The sequence below is a fragment of the Rhinolophus ferrumequinum genome, chromosome 2 (assembly GCF_004115265.2).
Source record: "Rhinolophus ferrumequinum isolate MPI-CBG mRhiFer1 chromosome 2, mRhiFer1_v1.p, whole genome shotgun sequence".
Lineage (NCBI taxonomy): Eukaryota > Metazoa > Chordata > Mammalia > Chiroptera > Rhinolophidae > Rhinolophus > Rhinolophus ferrumequinum.
In genome coordinates this window covers 45629255-45653837 of record NC_046285.1, presented here as the reverse complement: position 1 = coordinate 45653837, position 24583 = coordinate 45629255, and the positions used below count along the sequence as shown (strand labels likewise).

At 38.5% G+C, this 24583-nt stretch overlaps 1 protein-coding gene across 4 annotated transcripts in view; it reads left to right on the top strand.

Moving 5' to 3' along the window:
• The first annotated feature begins 1883 nt into the window (after nucleotides 1–1883).
• The window catches only part of GSK3B (glycogen synthase kinase 3 beta), a 189138-nt gene continuing 166438 nt past the window's right edge, over nucleotides 1884–24583 (top strand). For 2 of the 4 annotated variants that reach the window (XM_033125680.1, XM_033125672.1), the window contains exon 1: nucleotides 1884–3009. In XM_033125680.1, the coding sequence (XP_032981571.1) occupies nucleotides 2922–3009 (88 nt within the window). In that variant the 5' untranslated portion in view covers nucleotides 1884–2921. The remainder of the gene's footprint in view (nucleotides 3010–24583) is intronic. The other 2 variants (XM_033125665.1, XM_033125667.1) reach the window with 2 other exon arrangements.

Below are 24583 nucleotides of genomic sequence, written 5' to 3'. Positions count from 1 at the left end.
ACATTCCTGAGGCCAACAATCTGCTAGATCTGAACAGCTGCTCCCTTCAGTTACAGCATGGACACTCCAGTTTGCCACATTCCTTATCATTCCTCATTGTCTTCCACCAGGCCAGTCTTACTCATATGCTTTACTTTTCTGACCCCTGTAGACCTGTCTGCAAACCCTACCTAGACCTTTTTTGCCTACCATCAAAGCTTAGTTTGTTTTGCCCTAAGTCCCTCATCAGTATGTCAAAGCAATAGCTACATAATTTGATTAGCCATAGGTATTTTTACATGTGCTTTCTGGAGATAGTATTTTAACAGAAAGAGATGACTCTTCAGGTGGAAATTACAATCAGGATAGCAACTGTCCATTCTACTTTTTCTGCTATCCTGACGTAGTCATACCTCACTGTCCTCAAGCAAACCAAAGGAAGTGGTTTTCTGCAGAACAACACCCGGCTCTATGTGAAACCTACTTAAATAATACTTTCATAGATCACCCTAGTTCCAAAGGACCAAAAGCTACTAAGGGCTATTCTGACTCCCCATTTCCTCGGAGGCTTCAGGATATCCGGCCTGATGGCATTTCCCTTCACCTGATTTTTGGGCCCGTTTTGCGCTGGGCAGTCGCGCCCAAGGAGCGCGCGCGCATCCAGCATGAGCTCATTTCTCAGGGGGCGTTTCCAGAAGGCCGGCCTGGCCGCGCGCACCAGGCACAGTCTCCCTCTTTCTAATCAATGGCCCCCACGGCTGGGCGTGGCGCTGCCTCTCTGAAAGCTTTGTTCCCACTCTAGCGTCTGTGAGCTCGCACCCCGCCGGGGAGGCGCCTGGATCCATCTGGCCCTTGCGGGGAAGACGCTGGTACTCGGGACGCGCTAGCCTGGGCAGAAGGGAGTCTCGGAGGCGCAGAATTAGCCGCGCCCCGCCTAGAGCCTGTAGTCGGTGGGGAGAGCCCCTAAGCCCTCTGCTCGCCTGAGCGCTCCGAGCTCAGCCCAGCCGACCGCAGCAGTTTCGGACCCGCTGTGTAGAGGGCCCGCGCTCCCTATTTGCGGTTTCCACATGGTCTGAGAGCCGCCGCCACGACCCCAGTCGAGCTTCTTCTGGCTCCTGGGACCGCCGCCGGAGGTCGGAGGCCAATCACATTGCAGCTAGGTCTTGCGATTGGAAGGCAGTGAGTGCCGATTGGCTATCGCTAGGGTTTCGGCCTCCCTCCTTTTCCCTTTTGCCCCAACTCTAGCTCCAAAGCTTCAGGCCAATGAGAAGGCGCTTTATAGACGCCCTCCCTTTGCTTTCTTCTCCCCTCCTTGGCGAGGGAGGAGACGTTGTGACTGGCCAGACTGTCCTCGGAAGCCCCCTTCCTTTCACCAATCACCAAGGGAGGTGCACTCCCAGCGGAGTTTTTGGCCAATTACAAAGCAGCCACGGAGCCCAGCCGTGCTGTTTCACCCGCGACTCGGAGTTTCACTGCCCTTAACTCTTCAGGCGGTTTCGTGAGGGCCGGCGACTCTGATTGGCCACTATTGCCACTGTCGAATTTCTCTAGCCAGCCACAAAACAAGACGAACCCACCTTTTTCTGGTTCGGGTATCTTCGGCATTTTTCGGACTTTGGGCGTGGATTTCCAGCGGCACATTCTAATTGGGTCCTTAGGTCCATCGGCTTTTTCCGGGAGGAGCCGCAAACATACGACGTCTGTGATTGGCTACGCTCAGGCTTCGGTCCTTTAGCAGAAGCGGCGGGCGCAGGGCTCGTCCGGCGATTCCCAGACTCCTGTTACGCGGGCGGCGGGGCGCTGGGTGGTGTAAGGCTGGGTGGGGGAGGAAGGAGGCGGAGGACGAGTAGGAGGGGGGAGAGGGAGTGGGGAAGAGCTAGGCGGCTGCGCAGACGGTTCTCCTCACACAGAGCAGCCCCTGACCCGGGCGAATGCGGGTTTGTGCTGCCGTCGCCGCCGCCGCCGCCGTCGTCCGGCCCCAGTGACAAAGGAAGGAAGGAAGGAAGCAAGGAGGAGTCGGCCCCACAGCCGCTGACAGGGCTCCGGGCTGGGGGCAAAGCGCGGACACTTCTTGAGTAGGCACCGAGCAGAGGCGAGGGGCGGGAGGGCGACCGCGCTGGTGCCGTGGACGGGGGAGGGGGCCCCGAGGGACGGAAGCAGTTGCTGGGTTCCCATGTCCCCGGCGTATGGGGAGCAGTCAAGGAGCCGCTGCTTGGGGTCTGAAGGGAGCTGCCTCTGCCACCGCCGCCGCCATGGCCGCTGGATCCAGCCGCCGCCTGCAGCTGCTCCTGGCGCAATGAGGAGAGGAGCCGCCGCCACCGCCCGCCTCTGACTGACTCGCGACTCCGCCGCCCTCCAGTTTGCCGAGCCCCCGCCGTCAGCCCGCCGGATCCCGCCGCTGCCGGAGCCGCAGCGTTTTCCGTCGCATCTCCGAGCCACCCCCTCCCTCTCCCTCCCTCCTTCCCATCCCCCTTCTTTTCAAGCGTGAGACTCGTGATCCTTCCGCCGCTTCCCTTCTTCATTGACTCGGAAAAAAAATCCCCGAGGAAAATACAATATTCAAAGTACTTATTTTCAATCAAGTATTTACCCCTGTTTCGCGTGATATATATATATTTTTAGGATTTCTCCCCTCCTCTCTCCTCCCCTCCAAGGAAAGGGAGGAGAAAGAATTGTATTTTTTTCCCAGCCCCAAATCATCTATATGTTAAATATCCAGACTGATCTGTCTTGAAGGAGAAATACATCGCTCGTTGTTTTATAGCTATACAAAAGGAGTGAAAAGCCAAGAGGACAAAGTCTTTTTCTTTTTCTTGTGGGAGAACTTAATGCTGCATTTATCATTAACCTAACACCCCAACATAAAACAAAAGGAAGAAAACGAGGAAGGAGGGAAAAGAAGGTAATTCGGAAGGAAAAGGTGATTCAGAAAGAGAGCAATCATGTCAGGCCGGCCGAGAACCACCTCCTTTGCGGAGAGCTGCAAGCCAGTGCAGCAGCCTTCAGCTTTTGGCAGCATGAAAGTTAGCAGTGAGTATTGATTTTATTTTACACCCCTTCGCCACCTCACCCTTAGAATAACACACCTTGAAATACCAGGATCTTCAAATCTTAGACCTCCTGATACAGCAATCAGGGGGAATGGAAAAAGGCAAAAACCTGTCTTCAGTCAAGGATGAGGCAGCTCCCTCTTTTCTCCTCCCATACTCCCTCCCCCGGTCTCATTAACCTTGAATTGAGAGAATATGCTTTTTATTTGGATGATTTGGTTTGCGCCTAATTTTTTATACTTTCCTTGCTGTTGATAGTCAGCTTCATCCAGTGCTTAAGTATTTCCACGTTAAAATAGTGATGGAAGTGTTTACTTGCTCATCCTTTTGGATAAAGAGAAGGGCAAGGCTTGATTCATAAACCATTATGTACGTTCGCTCAGTGTATGTCTTTTGGAATGAGGGATATTTTAGTTAGCTCAGGTCTCAGAGGTTGTCATAGTTTTGTATACTTAACAGAGAGACTGAGTGTCACAGTCTCCTAACATTTCTTTCTTGCTTAACGATACAAAGTATTTGTTCTTAATCCGGAAATCAACTTGCTCAGTAACCAGCATTAGCGTTGGGAGGCGAGCATTGATCGTTCCGTTTACAAGGGGCGGGTGGGAACTGATACACAGTAGCAGTAGTGTGTCTACATGCATTGTTTTAAATTGGATAAGTGGTTTAACGTGTTCTCTTAATCTTCCCGTTTTGACATTACCAATCTACCACTATGTAATTATGTTTAATCAAAAGATAACTTGGTCCAAGTTTTGATTGAGGTTTGTATTGTCACGTTGCCAAATATGAAGTTCAATGTTGATGTTAATTGTTATTGACTCCATCATTTAAGTTCAATTTTGGGGTGGCCTTTGCATTCAGTACTTGTTACATGAAGAGTTCAGGGGTCCCTTCTTAGGACTATTTAAAATACTCTTGCATTGGTTTCCTGTCACATTTAGATAAAACTGTGGATTTAGTTATAAGATGTAGATCTTTCCATCATAGGTTTTGCAGAAGGCTGTGATCCTGGATAAAATAGGGAAATTTGGGCTGTGTTCAGGGATGTTGCTAGACTGTATTCTTATCCCAGATTTATACTGAAAAGTCTGTGTTCTTGAGGTGTTAGTATACTAAGTGTCCAATGTTCCAATGTATCTCTATTTGTGGTTATGTTTATGTGCTATTTAATGACAGTTTATTTAAACATATGTGCAGAATTTAACAAAAATATAGCTTTATGTTCTTATTCCTGAGGAAAGGGGCATGATTAGGGTAACGAAAAACTAGTTTGTTGCCTAGAAGAAGGAGAGAATGAAGAACTGAGATTTTTTTTTTTTTAAAGTATATGCTGGTACGTGAAATTGATTATATCTTTAAGCAACATAAAATGATTTTAATTGAACTCAGGCTTTCAAGTCATGTTGGCCTTTGGAACTTGCCAGAAATAGGGTAGTCTAAGGTAATAGCTGAATGGAAGATTATTTTTGAAAGTTAATTTTTTTTTTTTTTTGGTGACTGGCTTGTACAGAATGCAGGGTATGTGAAGAGGGAAGCTGATGATGCATCTTTCAGGGAAGGATCAGGCTTTCTAAGCACTGGGGTCATTTGAAAGGAATATTTTAAAATTCTGGGGTAATTTTCAGCTATGATGAAGCAAATTTTGTAATAGCTACTTAAGAGCCTCTTGTGGTAGTGGAGTGTTTGCTTTTCATCTTGGTAATATAGTTTAAAAACCACTCAAAATCAATTTTCGGTAATTAATTTATTAAATCTGTTTTAGAGAGCCAAGTAGAATAGCTTACGATGTTAAATTTTTGGACTTTTCATTTTGTTTCCAGGATTTTGTTTGAACAAGACTCTTTAATTCTCGATAGTGTGGATGTTGGCTAATAGGGGAACCCCTTATAAAGTGTGTAGGTTAAAATGTTTAATTATCTGTTACCATATAGGTCAACTTAACATTAAAAAAGCTGGAGTTCAGTGCTAATTGTTTTTGACAACATTGACTTTAAGGACATTTTAGAAGGGAATTGCTGAACATTGGTTAGAGTGCTAGTGTTCTAAGGGACCCCTGTTCAGAAGAGATACATGAGAAATTGTAGTCCGTGGCCTCAATAGCTTATGATTTAGTTGTAGAGGCAGGTTATAAAGACAAAAGATGAAAACAATATGGTGATGACTGTAAGTGTATAAATACAAATATAATGCTTTTTTCAGAGGGACAAACAATAAATGGGGTGAGGCAGATGGGTTGGAGAGGGAAGACTTCCTGCAGAGGTGTGTTTTAAGACAGGTGTTAAAGGAGGCGGTAACTTCAATTGACAGAGAAGTATAAAGGATTCTAGATGGAAGGAATGGACAGAGATACAGAAAATGGTGATTTTTGTATGACATGTAAATGATTTTTGTACTTACTAAGCAAGTAGGTAAATTTGAATTAAAGGGTCCTAAATTGGAAAATAAGAAGTGATGGAATTTGAGAAATGTGTTCATATTAGCTGGTGGGGGTAGAAGGGGTCTGTAAGAGTTTGGTTGAGATTCAAGAGAGATTGGAATTTACTGTAGATTGTTTAACAAGATTTTGTAGATGATTTGGGTAGCTGAGTTGATGGATTAGAGTAGAGACATTAGAGCCCTTTTAAGGAGATTGTAGGGTATGTTGTGAATCCTGAGGGAATATAAAGTAAAATGTGAAAATGGGATGAAAAGAACACATTTGAGAAAATAGTGTGAGTGAAGAAGTGGCAGGATTTTGGATTGGATTGAAGGGGAATATTTGGGAAGGAGTCAGGAGTTAAAAATAAATTCTGATGTTATTGGTCTGGAAGACTTGACCGCCAAGTTATATTGTTGATTGTAATGGGAAGGTTGAGAAAGTGCCGAGATGAGAGGGTAGATGAGTTCACTTTTTAAAAATTTAATATACAATAGATTCCCTTGAAATTCAGCAGACATCAGTTGGTTCCAGCCTATTAAAATTGCAGTTTCTAATTTTTCTGCACCTAAAAATGTTGGATTTATTTTTGGGAGTAGTAAACTAAGTTTTTATTTAAATGCTTTCCATTAAAGTCTTAAAGAAGAACATAATTTTTTATTTAGATTCACATAAAAGCCTCACACTTGAAATCTACTTGTAATAGTTCCATGGTTATGTATATGATAACAATGAAAATATTTTTTTGCTGTGACCTAAACTGTGACTTAGAAATTTCAGATATTTTACATAGCCTTGAAGCTTTGGTACAACTTAAAAAGTTTTTGCATAAATAATGATTATTCTCAGGTAAACCTTGCATTTAAAATAATGGTAGTAATAATAATAGCAGCCTTTTCTGGATTCATGAAAGCTTCAAGCAGAAACTAAAAGTTGATTTTGTAACAAGTAGTTTTTACCTTTTTTGTTGAGTTAAGCATTCACCCCAAGTTTAAATCAGTATATTTGAAATATTTCTTTTTATTTACTGTGGTGAAGCCAACATTTTTTATTTAATGAATGTTATTAAATAAATGTTAATAGCTAATAATTCACATGATATTATACTCAAAATAGAGAAAGTAGGACTGTCTATGGTGATTTTAGTTAAAATATTAGTAATAAATCCTTTGGTATAGGTGAAAATTTAGCTAATTGCCTCGGCTTACATATAGGATTTGGAAAGAAGAAAATAAGTCGAGTATCACTTAAGTTATTGCCTCATATTAAAGCTCTTTTAGAACTTTTTTTTTTAAGTGAGGAATGATTAATAGTAGTTACATATTATTGTGCAGTATTTAGTCCTGTGGTGATTAAAACCAAAGAGTAGGTGGCAACTTAGAGTTCCTCTGTTCCCAAGGGAGTTTAATCTCTTTCTGACTTCTAAAAATTAAGTTATTAGAATTTAGCCAATTTCTAGATTATCCATGTTGTTGGTGGAAGAGAGCTCATGTAAGAGGCTGAAAACCAGAACCTTATTTTCATTCCTTTCCCAACCAGACCCTTCCAGGGTTGGTAAGACACTAGGACCTTCATGTAAGAATTGCGTGCTTTCTTGTCGTATGTGCCTGGAGAAGGGAAACTTCAAGGGAACCCAGAGATGCACAAACCCATTTGTGGCTGATTGGGAATGGCATTTAGAAAAGGAAGTGGCATGTTCTCATATCGCTGGCCTAGCTCAACTGAAAATTAGTGCTTGTACCCTGTGCTGTCTGCTGCTTGTTTTGAACTTGAGTTGCAGGTGTGAGATACTGTTTTGGAGAACACAGCAAGGCTGGGACCGCCAGAGTTTTTATGTCAGCAGCAGATTCTGAGACTGAAGGAGCTGTGTGTGTGTGCACGCGCGTGTGCGTGTGCGCTCAATGTATAGATTTAGGTTGTGAAACACGCATGTGCTGACCCCGGTGCCCCAGTTCCATACTTTTTCATAAACATTTGTTAGAGTGCTAGTGTGCTCATTTTTAAAATAAGACTCACATGCATGTGAGACAGGGATGGGGAAGGGCAGACAGTGAGATTGTCTCTTGCGATGCTCCACCCTCCAATGGAGAATGGAGGGGCAGAGTCCGTGGGTGTGACAGGAGCACATGCTAGTAGTAACAGGACCAACCTGATTTCCTGGATGTGGTACTACTAAGAATATAATCACCATGAGTAAATGAATTTGTTGGCATGTTTAGTGTCGTTTTCTAGCATACTTTCAGGGGAGACAGCGTGGGTGAAAAGGGAATCTTGCATGATTTCAAGGATACAAGTATTTTTATGGTTCATTGGTTTTGAAGTAGAGGTTGCAATCTTTGTTCCTATCTTAGGTCTTACAAATCTTCCTTGATTAAGTAAATGTCTTTGAAATTGGTTGAATGTGAAATGACTTGTTTATAGAAATGTCTGTTTATATAAAGACCTGTGTAAATAGAATAGAAGGGAAAAAGTGACAATAACGGAGAATAACTCGTTTTCCCAAGAGTTTCCTACCATTAAATTGATAAAGTAAAGGGATATTCTATTTATTATTGAGTTTTTTAAAAAATGAGTTAATACTCAGCAAATAAATAATGGGCATTGAGTAAACTATTTCAATATGTTTTTGTGTCTGTATGTACTTGACCTGCTATAAGATAAAGATACAACTTTGTTGATTTGGAGTCTTTAGTTTACAATTCTCCTTCTCACTTAGTTGTGTTTTGAGGAGAAAGGTCTACATTCAAAGGGTGTACGCAAGTTAAAAATTCGTAAATGTTTGAATCTTACATTTTTGTATTGCATAGGTTTTTTAGAAGCACTTTGGTTTGATCAGATTAAGGCAATAATGTATTGTTTTTTTTGGAAACATTCTGCCAAACCAGCTTTTCCTTTTGTCTCGAGGGCAATGGCCAACAGTGGTGCAGATAGGAACCTTTAACATGTTCCCTCATTCACATAGTCTGGAGTTGGTAGTTTCTTGATTGTCCTTTCAGATCCATTTAATAATAGAAGTAAACATTTCTGGCAAGGGAGGAACTATTTTTCAAGAAACTTGTATTTTAGATGATGGTATAATTTAAATGAATTAACAGGTTTAGAATTGGATAGGCATGCCCTAAAGCCGGTGGCAGGTATGCAGGCAAAAATAGGAGTAACATTGGTACAAAGTAGTAACATTAGTCCTGCATTTTTTTCATTACCATTAATTGTATCATCTTGAAATCCTTGGTTTAGAAAGCTAAAAATAAATAGGTTGATTTAATAGAAAGTGGTCATGAATAATGTCATATACCTATTTAATGTTTACTGTGTACAAAGTATTCTGCCAAATTCTTTACTTGGAGTAATATCTCCTTTTAATTATAACAACTCTACAAAGTAGCTAATACTATTATCTATCTCCACTTTATAGATAGGGTAAATGAGATTCAGAAAGGCGAAGCAACTTGTCCGAGATTACCTGGCCAGAAAGTTGCTCTGCCAGAATTTCAACCCAGGCATTCTGATTCTGGAACCCTTGCATTGTGTATGTTATAGAGAATGGATCCCTATTACCTTAACACTTGGATTCCAGAGATAGACTGAAGTGCTTTTTGCTTTTGGGATAGTCTTTCATTGATAATTTAACAGTGACTGTGTAAGACTTTCATTATTAGTACTGCTTTTGAAATTAGTTTCAGGCATGCCTGTTAGCAAGTACAATCCTTAACTACTTACAGTTCTTTGGAAAAAATCCTTAATTCTTTCAAGATTTCAGGGAAAACTTCTTAAGACGAATACTGAAAATGAAAATATTAGGACTTATGCCAGCACAAGAAGAAAAATAAGTAATATATGGTATTTTTTTGTTTGTTTGTTTAATGTTCAGTCAGAGCTCTGGTTTTTATTGAAAAGTACTGATTGTTCATAAGTAAATCTGGTGTATTTGTATTTCCAGGTAATATGAGAATGTGATTTTCCAAATTAGCCATTATTAAGGATTATTGTATCTATCTCTTCTTGTAGGTTGTATAGTATTATAAGCGTTCTAGTCCTCCTTTTGATGTTTGACAGCAAACTTCATGAAAGGCTTTCTTAAAATTTTTTTTATTACATATGCACAACCAATTAGTCAGGTATCTGTTGGACATTTGTTATGCCAGGAACTGTGAGCCTTTAGGGTTGGTTTTTTAAATTTATTTTTATTTTTATTTTATTATTATTATTTTTTACAAATAACAGCTATACATCAATGTGGAATTGGAATTGGGTTATTTGAAATACCATCTTTTGGGAATAGGTTGATATTTGACAATCAGAAAGTAAACCAAAAAAGCTTCCAAACAGCTGAAATGCCCAGACAAATGGTGCATACATTTTGCTCATAGGTTGGTTTTTATTTAGACTTCTTTATTATTATTTAACACATAGTTCTAATTCATTCAGTTGTTTTGGTTTTCTAAAACTGCAAATTAGAAGGGGATGAATGAATGGATACTGACACAGAGCATCAGACCTACTAAAAAGAATAGACAGACAATTCAGGAAAACAAGCATATTGGGATTACTTAGAGCTTCGGGAAATCACTGCTCATTGTTCAAAATGTTAACCTAGAGAAAGTTAAATTATACTAACTTCACTCTCTTTTAAAAGAGCAGAAGTCATGGGGTGGCCAGTTGCTCAGTTGGTTAGAGTGTGGTGCTAATAACAGCAAGGTTGCCCGTTCAATCCTTGCATTGGCCACTGTGAGCTGCGCCCTCCTTAAAAAGAAAAAGCAGGCGTCAGGGAAGTCTGTTCTGGATAACTGGGGTTCTATAATAACTTCTCACTACTTCAGACGTTCTCTAATTTGTTGGTCATTAAAGTGATGAGGAAGAGATCCGGGTCATCTCCTCTCTGTCTGGTTGACCAACTCTAGTTGGATTTCAGTGATCTGGATAAAGGTACTAAAGTCTTCAGTGTGCTAGCTCAGAATATTGTTTCCAGCTCTTTCTTCCATTGTCCGTTTACATTTATTACACAGCTACAGCATTTTATTTGATTTAAGGTTTGTTTTATTTTTTTTCTTTGGTGGTACACATGGAGTTGCTGTTTGGATTCTGACCTGCCCATATCTTCTGTTTATTGGGATGCTTGAAGGCACTGCATGGAGTCCTTTATTTAAACTTTCTTTATGAATTATAATTAGCTATTAGAAAGTAACTTTTACCAAATACACATATGGCCTATGCAATGAGAGTTGAAAAGGTGGGTATCTTAATTGTTGATCTGCAGAAAAAGGACAGTTTATTGGGATGCTTGAAGGCACTGCATGGAGTCCTTTATTTAAACTTTCTTTATGAATTATAATTAGCTATTAGAAAGTAACTTTTACCAAATACACATATGGCCTATGCAATGAGAGTTGAAAAGGTGGGTATCTTAATTGTTGATCTGCAGAAAAAGGACAGTCATACAAAGTACTTTTTCCCTTTTTGGAGGTCTAAGAAATTTTTAGGGCATAATTGGCTAATATAACTAAAAAGATTGTGTGTTTTAGATTTTTTTCTAAGGAAAGCTAACCTGTCTTTTAAAAATGTGACTCCCTCTACTTCCCCTTATTACTTAAAATCAGTTAATTCTTTTAAAGTGATTAACCGCTTCATGACTTGTGTTGAAGTTACTGAGCTGAGTCAGATTACTGTTCCTAACTAGAATTTTGAGTTTGTAGAGGCAGCACCTGAGTAACTGCAGGTACTGGAGTTATGCCTGCCATCAGACTGATCATATTACTGGTGCATTTGCTGTCCTATTGGAATTACAGAGCTCTCACACTATACACATTATTATTTAAACTCTGAGGGGAAGAGAGATACTTCGAGCTGGTAAAGTTTCAGTATTAATATATAATTACATATGCATATATTTACATAACATTCAATCGCAGTATTATTAATTGGATGCTATATGATAGGCAATTACATGCTTATTTACATATTTTGCTTTAAGAAACGGAATTTACTCACATGATTCAAAATTTTAAAGGTATTTTGTGTGGTGTCTTTCTCCTGCTTCTGCTCTTTAATACCAGTTCCCTTTCCTGGAGAGAGCCAGCATTCCTATTTCTTTTTTTTTAAAAGATTTTATTGGGGAGGGGGAACAGAACTTTATTGGGGAACAGTGTGTACTTCCCGGACTTTTTTCCAAGTCAAGTTGTTGTCCTTTCAATCTTAGTTGTGGAGGGTGCCGTTCAGCTTCAAGCTGTTGTCCTTTTAGTTAGTTGTGGAGGATGCAGTTCAGCTCCAGGTCCAGTTGTCGTTGCTAGTTGCAGGGGGCGCAGCCCACCATCCCTTGTGGGAGTCGAACGGTCAACCTTGTGGTTGAGAGGATGCGCTCCAACCAACTGAGCCATCCGGGAGCTCAGCGGCAGCTCAGCTCAAGGTGCCGTGTTCAATCTTAGTTGCGGGGAGTTGAACTGGCAACCTGTGGTTGAGAGCCCACTGGCCCATGTGGGAATTGAACCGGCAGCCCTCACAGTTAGGAGCACAGAGCTCCAACCGCCTGAGCCACCAGGCCGGCTCCCCTATTTCTTATGTATTATCCTTTCATGGGTATTCCGAATCTTTACAAGTTATTTCTACCACAGAATTATATTTTGTGCATACATACCTAAATTAACACTGGCTTTAGCATAAGAGTATTAGAATTAAAACAGTTTAAATCAGTTAGTCTAGAAAATTGCTATTGTTTTTCATCACTAAATCTAAATGTTTTAAAACAACTTTTTTAAAAAAACATTTTAAACAAATGTTTTAAAAAAATCCTTATTTTTCTGAATGTGAGTTAGATGGGGAGTAAGGACGAAGAAGAGAGAATGCTTCTCTTGGCAGTAACAGGTAAAGTGCTAAGACATAACAAGTGAACACTTAACTTAGTAGCACATTTAAAACATTTCTCACAGTGTATTTGAAAAATGATTTGTAGTATCAAATAGATATTATCTGTGTTCTTGCTGCAAATAGTTGTTTATTTCATGGTAAAGAAAAAAACAAAGGGTGCTTTATGTTTTCCCCCAACTTTCCATTTTTCTAACATCTTAGATGAAGCAACCTGTTCTCTTGAGAGATCAGAGGCGCAGAGTGCGTCAGTGTCGGTGAAGCCTGTGCCTTTTACCTCTTTAAGAGCGCACGGTTTCATTCTGCTCGTACACCAAGCACTTCTTAGTTTAGTCATTTTTAAAAATATGTGTATTTTTTAATTTTTATAAAGCAATACAGTCATCATTTAAAGAAATCAAATAGTGCAGAAAGTCTTGTTAAGGAAGCCAGTTTTCTGTCCCCCATTTTTCTCAGAGGCAGCCTTAGCAGCGACTGCTGTTTCCTTTAGTAGTGTTTGTCATATTTTTAATTAGTGTACTCTTTGTCTATTTCTTAAAATTATTTTTAGATATTATTTATTGTCTTCTCATTATGGTAGATACCATTTATTGTCATCCTCATCTCCCTTTTGCTACCATGCTGATATAATTATTCCATTATTTTTAGTTAATTATTATTTATTTACTTTATAATTCAAATGATTAATACTGAGTATCTAGATAATAAACAGTATTCTTGGCTGAAGCAAGTAGTTTACAATGACCACATCTTTTAAAAATAGTTTTATTGAGATATAATTCACGTACCATAAAATTCATCCATTTAAAGTTGTGTAGTTCAGTGGTTTTTAGTATGTTCACAGTTATGCAACCGTTACCACAGTTTAATTTTAGAACATTTTTTTATCACCCCAAAAAGAAACCTGGTACCCATTAGCAATCATTCCCCATATTCCCGTTCCTCCTAGCTCTAAGCAACCACTAATTTACTCTGTGGATTTACCCATTCTCGACATTCCATGTAAATGGAATCATATAATATGTGGCCCTTTTATGACTGGCTTTTTTTACTTCCCGTAACGTCTTCTAGGTTTATCCATGGTATAGCGTTTATCAGTACTTCATTCCTTTTTATTGCTGAGTAACACTTCATGGTATGGAAATGTCACCATTTGTTTATCCATTCATCAGTTGATGGACATTTGGATTGCTATCTACTTTTTGGCTAGTGTGAATAATGCTGCTATGAACAATCGTGAACAAGTTTTTGTGTGTACATATTTTCAGATCTTTTGGATATATACCTAGGAGTGGAATTCCTAGGTTGTAAGGTAATTCTTTTTAATATTTGAAGGAACTTTCAAACCGTTTCCAAAGTGGCAATCACATTTTCTTTGCTTTTAATTTTTTAAAAAATACTTCATTGTTACCATTTTTTCCTTGCATTGTTTGCAATTACCATAATCTTGGTGTTTTCCCTTAAATTTTATCAGGCATTCTCTAGATTCTGCCCCACCCTCTTTTCTTTCCGTGGAGTGTCCTTTTTCCTAGAGTCCTCATCCTACTGCTGGGATCTGGCCTGGTTGTTCTCCAGATCTCGCTGTACAGCTGTCATCCTCTAACTTCTTTCATTGCTCTTTAGTGCCCACTCTCCTATTTCCTGGATCCCATGTCTTTGTATCACTGAGTAGTTCTTATCTAACATAATCTCGTGACATCAGCCAGCATTAACTGCTTGGTAAATGTTTCTGGAAAAGATGTAGTTGGTTGCTTTTTTCCACATTTGCTCCAAAAGGGTAGTTAAGCTGACACACTTTTTTGGCAGGTGTCCTACCTTTTCAGTATCTAGACACTGAGGCATAAATGTTTGAGAGGTTACTTTGTATCTTTATGATCAAGTGATTACCATGTCAATATGAAGCAACAATATGAAGCAAGTACAGAAATCTGAACAATGTTAATATTAAGCAACTGTTTAAACCGGAGCTATTGAATAGAAATACAATGTAAGCCGCAAATGTGAGATACATATACAATTATTAATTTTCCAGTAGCCACATTAAAAAGAATAAAAAGACACAGGTGAACTTAATAATATATTTTATTTAACACAGAGTATCCAAAATATTTCAACATGCAATCAAATATAAAATTTACTAATGAAGTATTTTACTTTTTTTTTTGGTTCAAATCTTCACAACCTAGAGGGTATTTTACATTTACAGCACATCCTAATTTGGAGTATCCACATTTTTAGGGCTCAGTAGCCACATGTTGCTAGTGGTTATTGTATTGGACACTGCAGGTTTAAAATACTGTCCAAGAATTATGTTATTGTGTAATATTGTTGTCTGTCTAATCATATAGGCGGTTTATTCTCAAGTGTATGTGGTTTAAAAACACTTCATTGATTTGTCTCATTGCTTTGTTTTGTTTTTAGTCATATCTTCAGTTTATTTTGAAATTTTATACCACATTAAAGGAGGTTGGGACATTTATGTTCTTTAGAAAGGTGCTTGCTAAAGGAAGTAATGATTTCTCTCCCATACTTCCGCACAACTGTTGACAATGTCTATTGAGATTCTGTTGGTGTGCTTGTCAGTAGTTGTCATTGTCTGATTGTCTTGGTCCCAGCGGAATTTTATTAGTCTAAATATTCTTCGTCATATATTCTCTCCTCTTGCTCTTTCAAAGACCGGCCCAGCGTTCAGGGTCCCACAGGCCACCTCAGCCACTTAAGTCTTCCACGCCTCACCCCAAGGCCTGGGATTCGCTTGCTTGTAACTCCTGTAGCACAGCACGCTCTATCCATCTCCCTCTGTTCTCTGCGTTCTAGTTAACTTGTCTTGTCTCACCTTAGGGGATAATAAATTCCAGTATGGCAAAAAGGTATTTTGCTCACCTTTGTATTTTTTGCAATGTGAAGCACATGCTTTCTGTATTGGGTTACTTACTACATATTTGAGTTGAAGGTAATTTTTTGTGGTAGTACATGAATACTAGACATGGTGGTTCCATGGTATAGAGTTTCCAGGTCACCAAACTATCACAGATGTTTCTAGGAACATTTCAGTTTTGAGATAAGAAATTATAAAGTTAAACCTGGGTTTTGTTTAAACATGAGGGAGCAACAGTAGGGAAAGGAAAGAGACGCAGCCATGTAGACACTTCTGTTGCACTGTGTGCTTAGCACCGAGTGGCTCCGAACTCTTTGGATGTGTAGGTGAATGAATGAAGACTTGGCTACTAGGTTGCCCTGGTGGGAAGCATAGTACCTTTGAAGCATTGAGCCTGTCCGGCTACTGCAATACCCCCAAGCCTTCCAGGATTTTATTTGGAGTAGGTGAGGATCAGGATAGAAGAGAGATTCAGAACAATAAAACCTGACAAATCAATTTCTTTATTTTCACCAAGTAGCTTATCCTGTAAGATATAAACAGACAATACTAAATATGAGCAGGCATGACCTGTTTATCATAGATGTACTTAGACTTGTAATTGTAGGGATTTATGAAAACTTTGATTTTTACAAGACTTCTTTTTGTGTCTCTAAGATAATATTGATTTGATGTACAAGTGCATATTATATCCATTTAAGAGCTTTCCCAGAGTGAGTGAGAAATATTAATAAACAATATAGGCTCTATTGCTAAATAAGCCAACCTCTTAAATAGCTTTAAAATTTTGCTGTCCATATTTGGTTTTGAGAAATCATGTTGTCAGGATAATAATTTGGTTTCTATTGATAAACATGATATCTGCCTCTGTGACTGATTGTTACATTGTGAGATGTTTGGCCGGTCTAGGGTATGATTCTTCGAAATAGAAGAGATTGATTTATTTTCTGTGTAAGTAGCAAATGCCTACTCTGCCCTTCTTGAAATGTAAGAGGAGTTCCTAAAGAGCAAAGCACAGTTCTAGTGAAAAGTTCAGTTGAACATCAGTGATAACCTTGTTTGAGAGACTTTTGAGACCTTAGCTATATATTAAGTTTCTAGAAACTTAACTGCCAGTTTCTAGAAAATTAAAGAATAGCTGTGTGCATTTTTTTTTTTTTATTGGGGAACAGTGTTTTTCCAGGACCCACCAGCTCCATGTCAAGTTGTTGTTTTTTTCCAGTCTTAGTTGTGGAGGGTACAGCTCACTGGCCCACGTGGGAATCGAACTGGCGATGTTTGTGTTGTAAGAGCTGCGCTCTAACAACTGAGCCAACTGGTCGCCCGCTCGCTGTGCATTTTTAAAGGATAGAGGAGATGTTCTAGTATTGTATTTAATTTCTGGGGTCCAGAGACAGAAGATTCTCTGACTCCACTACTTTGTACAGTTGACCCTTGAACAACACAGGTTTGAAATGTGTGGGGCTACTTAACTGTGTTTTTTCCCCAATAAATATACAGTCAACCCTTCATATCTCTGGGTTTCTCCTCCATGGATTCAACTAACCATGGATTGAAAACTGTTTTTGATCCGCTTCTGGGCATGTGTGACTGTGGAGGGCTGACTGTGTGCATTGTTCTGTGCCATTGTATATCATGAACTTGAGCATCCTTGGATTTTGGTATTTGGGGGGTTCTGGGGGGGTGGGTCCTGGAACCAATCCCCTGTGGATACTGAGGGATAGCTGTAATTGTTTTAGGGGAGTCAAAAGTTACAGGCAGATTTTCAACTGAGCAGGGCGTGGAGACCCTAACCCCTCCATTGTTCAAGGGTCAGCTGTATGTGGCATCAATAGAAAGTGGGTAGCTTGTCAGCGAGCAGTATGTACTTAGCAGTAAGATACTGTTTAAAAACGTGACTTTACTTTATTTAAAAAAATGAAACTAAAAATATCTATTTGTTTCTCACATATAATTGAGAAACCCTGTGAACTTGCTCAAGTTTAGGGGAAGAGTGAGAACTGCTGCTATGGGCTGTAGGAGTAAGGTTTGGGGAAGAAGTTAATTAGAAAAAAATCTGTGGTTTTGATGGGTATACCCAGGTAATTTAGTCTAGAGCTCTTAATCTTAACTCCTTTGTGTCCTAAGAGAATGTGAATGATTATGCAAAAATGGAGCCTTGCTACCATTTTGGTCACTTGACGGCACCAGTTTTGAGCCCAGGTAACATACCATAGCTTGACTCAAGGCAAATGTTAGACTTCTCAAGCTTCCATCCTTATTGTTTCCTGTGGTCACGTGTCTCAGTATTTTTTGTTGTTGATTTGTATTGTTCTTGAACGTGAAGATCCTCTTTATCTAGTTGGCACTTAACAAATGTTGAATATTGAAAAATAAGAAATTTGAAACATTGACTCTAAAGTATAGAGACCAAATTTTAATACATCAGTTCGTAAGCATGTTTTTCTTTTTAAGATGTTTTTGTAATTTTTGAGAGTAGTTGAATGTTAATTTAAAAAGTTGATTTATAGTTCTCATGATTTGCAAAAAATTTTTTGTGCCACTGAGGAACTTTCCTTAGTTGATGAGTGTTTTAAGTGTCAGATTACAATAATATTCTGGGATGATACAAAATTCAGATACAGTATAATTGGCTCCCACTCTGTACCCTAAGTCATTGTTTGAAGGTGAGGCCAGGTACACATTTGTTTGTAATAATTGCTTCATTTCATGCAATTCTGGTAAATGAACACTGAAACATGAACTTACTCTTCCCTATCTCCGCTACTCTGTAACTGGAAAAATACTGTTTTCTGTTAACTTGGCAATAACAAGCCCTGTTTTTCATGCAGTTGGATTTTTCAGACCACACTTATAAGAGGATGTCTGGGTTTTAACGCACAGTATTTTATAAATGGAGTGCTCGTATATTAGCACGCACCTTGGTTTGCCACTCAACTGTACAGAATGAAGGCAGGAACTAGGTAGTGGATAAAAATGAACACTGGAGAGCAAAAAGAGCTGACATAGAATCTGAAGCAAAGTGTTGTTTTGTTTTTTTAACCTATTGTGTTTCCTGGAAAATAAGACCTAGCTGGACCATCAGCTCTAATGTGTCTTTTGGAGCAAAAATTAATATAAGATCTGGTATTGTATTATATTATATTATATATTATTATCTCATATTATACCCTGTCTTATGTTAAAATAAGACTGGGTCTTATATTAATTTTTGCTCCAAAAGACACATTAGAGCTGATGGTCCGGCTAGGTCTTATTTTCCAGGAAACACAGTATATATGAAAGGCCTTTTGGTCAGTATTTCCTAAACAACGTTATGCTGTAATAAATATTCTGCGGTCAAAGAAGTTTTAGGAAATGCTGCTCGTGGGAACCCTTGAAGGACTGGTATTCCTTGGATCACGCTTCGGAAGCTCTGCCTTAGGTATCTTGGAGCTTGCTTTTAGAAGAGAAGGGAGGGGAGCCAACATTCAAAGAGCATTATTTCGCATGGCGTGGTGATCTGTTCATTTTACAGACAAGGAACCGGAGGTCCTTCTAGATGGTAAAAGATACAAAACTAGTAACAGGGCAGAACGGGGAATGGATCCCTCATCTCTCTGATTCTTAAATCTTTGCTCTTTTGACCTTACTGTGTTACTGTGTGCTTGTAATGAACTGCCAATTTAGGTTTTACTCACTAGAAACAGTAATTTAGCGGTCCCTCTAGGAAAGAGACTGCCCGAGATAATTGACTAGTTGACACATGTCCCCATCCTTTGCTTTGCATAGATGATGAACTCCATGTTCCAGAAGGGAGAGTTTCGGAGACTATACTGTAAATAAAAGTGCTTTTTGAGTGAGATTTGATATATCTTTAGATGTGTATAACTTTATTTTTTTCATCCCAAGGCACGAACCACAACCCTCTCTGAAGTGGTGGTGGTAATGCTTAACCTTTCTGAATGATTGTAAAGCTTACAAGAGGTAATTATGCATGTAAGGGGCTTGGCACAGTATCTGGCACGTAATTCTAGCTGCTGTTATTAGCAATAATAAAAATAATAAAGGCTTCGGTGTAGATTGTTACTTCTCTGTATCCTGTTTTTTGTGTGTGTTTTAAATGGGAGTGTGTGGGGTGGTCATATTAGTTTCAGGTACACAACATAATAATTTGATATTTGTATATGCTGTGAAGTTGTACATCTGCCACCATACAAAGTTAAATTGTTTTTTTGATGGGAACTTGTAAGATTTACTCTCTTGGCAGCTTTCAAATATGCAGTACAATATTACTGACGATCGTTGCCGTGCTCTGCGTTACATCCTCATGACTTACTTATTTTATATCTTGAAGTTTGTGCCTGTTGACCCCCTTCACCCATTTCACCCAACCCGCTTTCCCTTGGCAATTATCAAGCTATTCTCTGTATCTGAGTTCTGTTTTTCAGAGTCTCCATATAAGTGAAATCATATGGTGTATCTTTCTCTGAGTTTCTTCTCCACTTTGCATAATGCCCTCAGAGTCCATCCATGTTGTTGCCAATGGCAAGATTTCACTCTTTATTTTATGGTTGAATAATATTCCATTGTATACATATCCACAATTTCTATATTGTTTCCATTTCTTGGCTATTGTAAGTAATGCAGTGAATATAGAAATGCATATATCTTTTTGAATTACTGTTTTCATTTTCTTCAGATAAATACCCAGAGGTGGAATGGTTGGGTCATGTTTTTAATTTTTTTAGGAAACTTCATCTTGTTTTCTGTAGTAGCTGTACCAATTGATATTCCTACCAACAGTGCATGAGGATTTCCTTTTCTCCACAGCCTCTCCAACACTTGTTAATTTCTTGTCTTGTTGATAATAGCCATTCTAACAGGTGTGAGATGATATCTCATTGCGGTTTTCATTTGTATTTCCCTGTAGTTAGTGGTGTTGAGAACTTTTCATGTGTGTGTTGGCCATCTGTATGTCTTCTTTGGAAAAATGTCTATTTAGCTCCTCTGCCCATTTTTTAATTGGATTCTTTTTTAACTAATGAGTTGTTTGAATTCTTTATATATTTTGGAAATTAACCCTTTGTTGGCTATATGATGTACAAATATTTTCTCCCCTTTAGTAAGCTGCTTTTTCATTTTGTTGATGGTTTCCTTTGCTGGGCAGAAGCATTTTAGTTTGGTGTCACCCCACTTGTTTAGTTTTGCTTTTATTCCCTTTGTTTTTGGTGTCAGATCCAAAAATGTATTGCCAAGACCTATGTCAAGGAGCTTACTCCCTAGGTTTTCTTCTAGGAGGAGTTTTATAGTTTCAGGTCTTACATTCCCCAGATGCCTTTTAAAAATAATGGAAATTCCGTCTTGAATATATTTTATAGGGCGTTAAGAAAGTTCAAGTTCCTATTAGGGATCTGGCACTTCTTCAGTATGTACTAGTTGTAGTCAGCACATGTTGGCCTAGTACCATAAAGTTTTTGTTTGTTTGCTTGTTTTTAATGTGAGATGTGTATTTTAAGTAGATCTGTTGCCTGTGTGGTCAATCTTTTTAGACTGAATGTTTTTCTTCTGAAAACGATTTTCAGGCAAATCTGTTTGCAGTGGCAGTTTGGTTTGCATTGACCATTAGGTATGAAATGCTTCCCTGTGTGGGGCACAGCGGGTTGTTAACGGATACGACGATCTCCCCCAGCTCCGATCTCTGCAGTGGGGTTCAGCAGAGTAAAATGGCCTGAGGTGCCCTCTGAAAATTTGGAGAACTATTTAGAATCATTTAAAACCACTATGGCTGTTAACTGTGAATTGAGTTAAGCAAAATACAGTGTTTTTTCCCTGTTTAATTAGTCCTCAATTTTTAGGAAGTGGAGGAGAGAAGGTTTTTTCCTTCTCTGGCAATTTTCTTTTCCCTTCTTAGCGTTTAATTTCCTACTTTGAAATAGGCAAGATCCCGGGGCCTCTAAGAACATCAAACAGTTTTCACAGCTTGAAGCCGAGGGATTTTCATGCGAACCTTTTCTTATAAAAGTAAAATACTCTGTGTCCTTGCCAGGACATTTTTAAAAGAGTAGCACCTCACTGCTTTGTCACTAACTAGGGTGAGGGAAGGGAAGAGTGAGTCACAGGTTCCTTCTTTCTCTTTTTCCAGTTTGCTTCTCCCTTTCCCTTTCCCTTTGGCTCCTTGTGGGTACTGAACTTGACTTCTAGTAGAATGGGGGTGATTTTATTATTTATTTAATTTATTTTAGGGAACCTGGTATTCCCAAACAGGTGATGAATATTTTCTCCATTTTGAGGTGTTTATTTTTAAATTACTCATACATTATTAAGACATTTTCAATTATATAAAAGTACGTAAAATCGTGTAACGAACCACCATGTGTCTATCTCCAATTTCTATAAATATCTATATGCGGTCAATCTTGTTTCATCTATACCCTCACCACTGCTCCAAATATTTTTGAAGCAAACTTCAGACATGATTTTTTGGGAAATACTACATCTCCCTAAGGGTGTTTAAAACGAGCAAACAGACAAACAAACAAACATAATATAGTACCATGAGTCTACCTTTCGAATATTTAAAAATTTTCTTAACATCAGATATACAGTGTTCACATTTCCTGATTGTGTCTTTTTTTTCCCCTTAAAAAAATTAGTTTGTTTGGATTAGGAACCAAAACAAGGCCCATATGTTGCATTTGGTTGCTATTTTTAATTCTCCTTACAACTGCTGAAAAATTTTCGTTTCCCCTCTTTTCCTTATCATTTATTTATTGAAGAAATCATTTGTCCTTTGGAACTTCCCACATTCTGGGTTTTGCTGATTGTATCTCTGTGGTCATTTAATAATAGAGGGGATGTTCCTGTATCCCCAGAATTTCCTACAAACTGATAGACTTTAGTCAGATTGCTTTATTAGGTGGTATTGTTTCCTATTGCCTAATATCAGGTCACAAGTAATGTCTAGTAAGCTGTCTCTCTTTGTGATCATACAGTTAGTCACTGGATTTATTCTTATCAACCGTATTCACCACCCACTATGAAGTTCCCTCTCAGCCTTTCATATAATAGTTTTAATAGTCATTGATGATCATTGTGTATACAGATCAGGGTTTGGCAAACTACAGCCCACTGGCCAAATCTGATCCACTGCTTGCCTACTTTGTAAATAAAGTTTTATTGGAATGTAGCCACACTAGTTCCTTTACATCTTGTCTCTGGCTGTGCTTGTGCTGCAGTGACAAAGTTGGGTACCATGTTTCCCTGAAAATAAGACCTAGCTGGACCATTAGATCTAATACGTCTTTTGGAGCAAAAATTAATATAAAACCCAGTATTATATTATATTATATTATAAAGACAAGACCCGGTCTTATATAAGACTGGGTCTTACAGAAAAATAAGACTGGGTAATAAGACCGGGCATTACATTAATTTTTGCTCCAAAAGACACATTAGAGCTGATGGTCTGGCTAGGTCTTATTTTCAGGGAAACATGGTAAGTGCATTCACAGTGTTGTGTGTCCATCACCACTATCTAGTTCCAGAACTTTCCCATACCCCAAAAGGAAACCTTGTATCCATTAAGCAAGCAGTCATTCTGCATTCCTTTTTTTTCCCAGACCCTGGCACTAATCTGCTTTCTGACTCTATGGATTTGCTTGTTTTAGGCAGTTCATATAAATAGAATCATACAATATGTGGCCTTTTGTGTGGCTTCTGTCACCTAGCATAATGTTTTCAAGGTTCATCCATGTTGTAGAATGCATCAGTATTTCGTTCCTTTATGACTGAACAATATTCCATTGTGTGGATACATCACATTTTGTTTATTCACTTCATGGACATTTGGGTTGTTTCCAGCTTTTCTCTGTTTTGAATAGTGCTGCTGTGAATAGAAGTTTTTGCTTGAACACTTGTCATGTTTCTTGGGTATTTATCTAGGAATGGAATTGCTGGGTCATGGTAATTCTAGTTTAATTTCCTGAGGAACTGAAAAGCAGTTTTCTACAGTGGTTGCACCATTTTACACTCCCATCCGCCATGTTTGAGGGTTTTAGTTTTTCCACACCCTCTCCAACACTTGTTTTCCATTTTTTGACAATGGCCATCCTAGTTGGTGTGAACTGGTATCTCATTGTGATTTCGATTTATATTTTCCTAATGACTGATCTTTTTGTGGGCTTCTTGGCCATTTGTGTATCTTCTTTGAAGAAATGTCTATTCAAGTCCTTTGCTCCTTTTTATTTTTATTAAAAAAAATTTTTTTTTAAGGAGGGCGCCCTTCACAGTGGCCTATGTGGGGATCGAACCAGCAATCTTGGTGTTATTATAAGCAGCTCTAACCAAGCCACCCTCCTTTGCTCATTTTTAAATTGGGTTGTTTGTCTTTTTGTTGTTGACTTGTAAGGATTCTTTATTTTGGATACTAGACCCTTATCAGATACGTGGTTTGAAAATACACTTCTTCCATTCTGTGGGCTGTCTTTTTATTCTCTTGCTAGTGTTCTTTTATGCACAGAAGTTTTAAATTTTGATGAAGTCAAATGTACCTACGTCTTTTTTCTTCCTTGTGCTTTTAGTGTCATATCTGACAAAGCATTCCCAAACCCAAAGTCATGAAGATTTACCCATATCTTTTCATCTAAGAATTTTATAGTCTTCTTATATTTAGGTCCCTGATCCATTTTGAGTTAATTTTTGTGTATGGTGTAAGATAAGTGAGGGTTCATTTGTACAGGTTCCATTTGTTGAAGAGTGTGTTCTTTTCCCATTAAATAATCTTGGGACTTTTGATGACAATTAGTTGACCATGGATGCATAGGTTTATTTGTGGGCTCTCAGTTCTATTCCATTGAATATATTTTTGTCTTTATGCCAGTAGTACATTGTCTTGATTACTGTAACTTACTGTCAGTTCTGAATTGGGAAGTTTAAGTAGTCCAACTTAGTTCTTTTAAATGATATATTTATATTATTCAGAATCCTTTGCAATGCCATGCAAATTTTAGGTTCCTCTTTTCCATTTCTGCAAAACAAAACAAAACGAAAAAAAGGCCTTGGGTTTTGATAGGGATTGTATTGAATCTATACATTGCTTTTGGTAGTATTCACATCTTAACAATATTAAGTCTTCTGATCTATGAACATAGAATGTTTTTCCATTTTTTAAAATCTTCTTTAATTTTCCTCAGGAAAGTTTTGTAGTTTCAAGTCTTGAAACTCCTTGTTTAAATTTATTCCTAAGTGATATTTTATGCTACTGTAAATTGAAAATTTTTAATGCTGTTGTAAACTGAATTGTTTCTTAATATCCTTTTCAGATTGTTTATTACTAGTGTATAAGAATATACAACTGATTTTTGTGTTTTGACCTTATATTCTATGACTTTGCTGAATTTTGTTGTGTAATTATTTAAA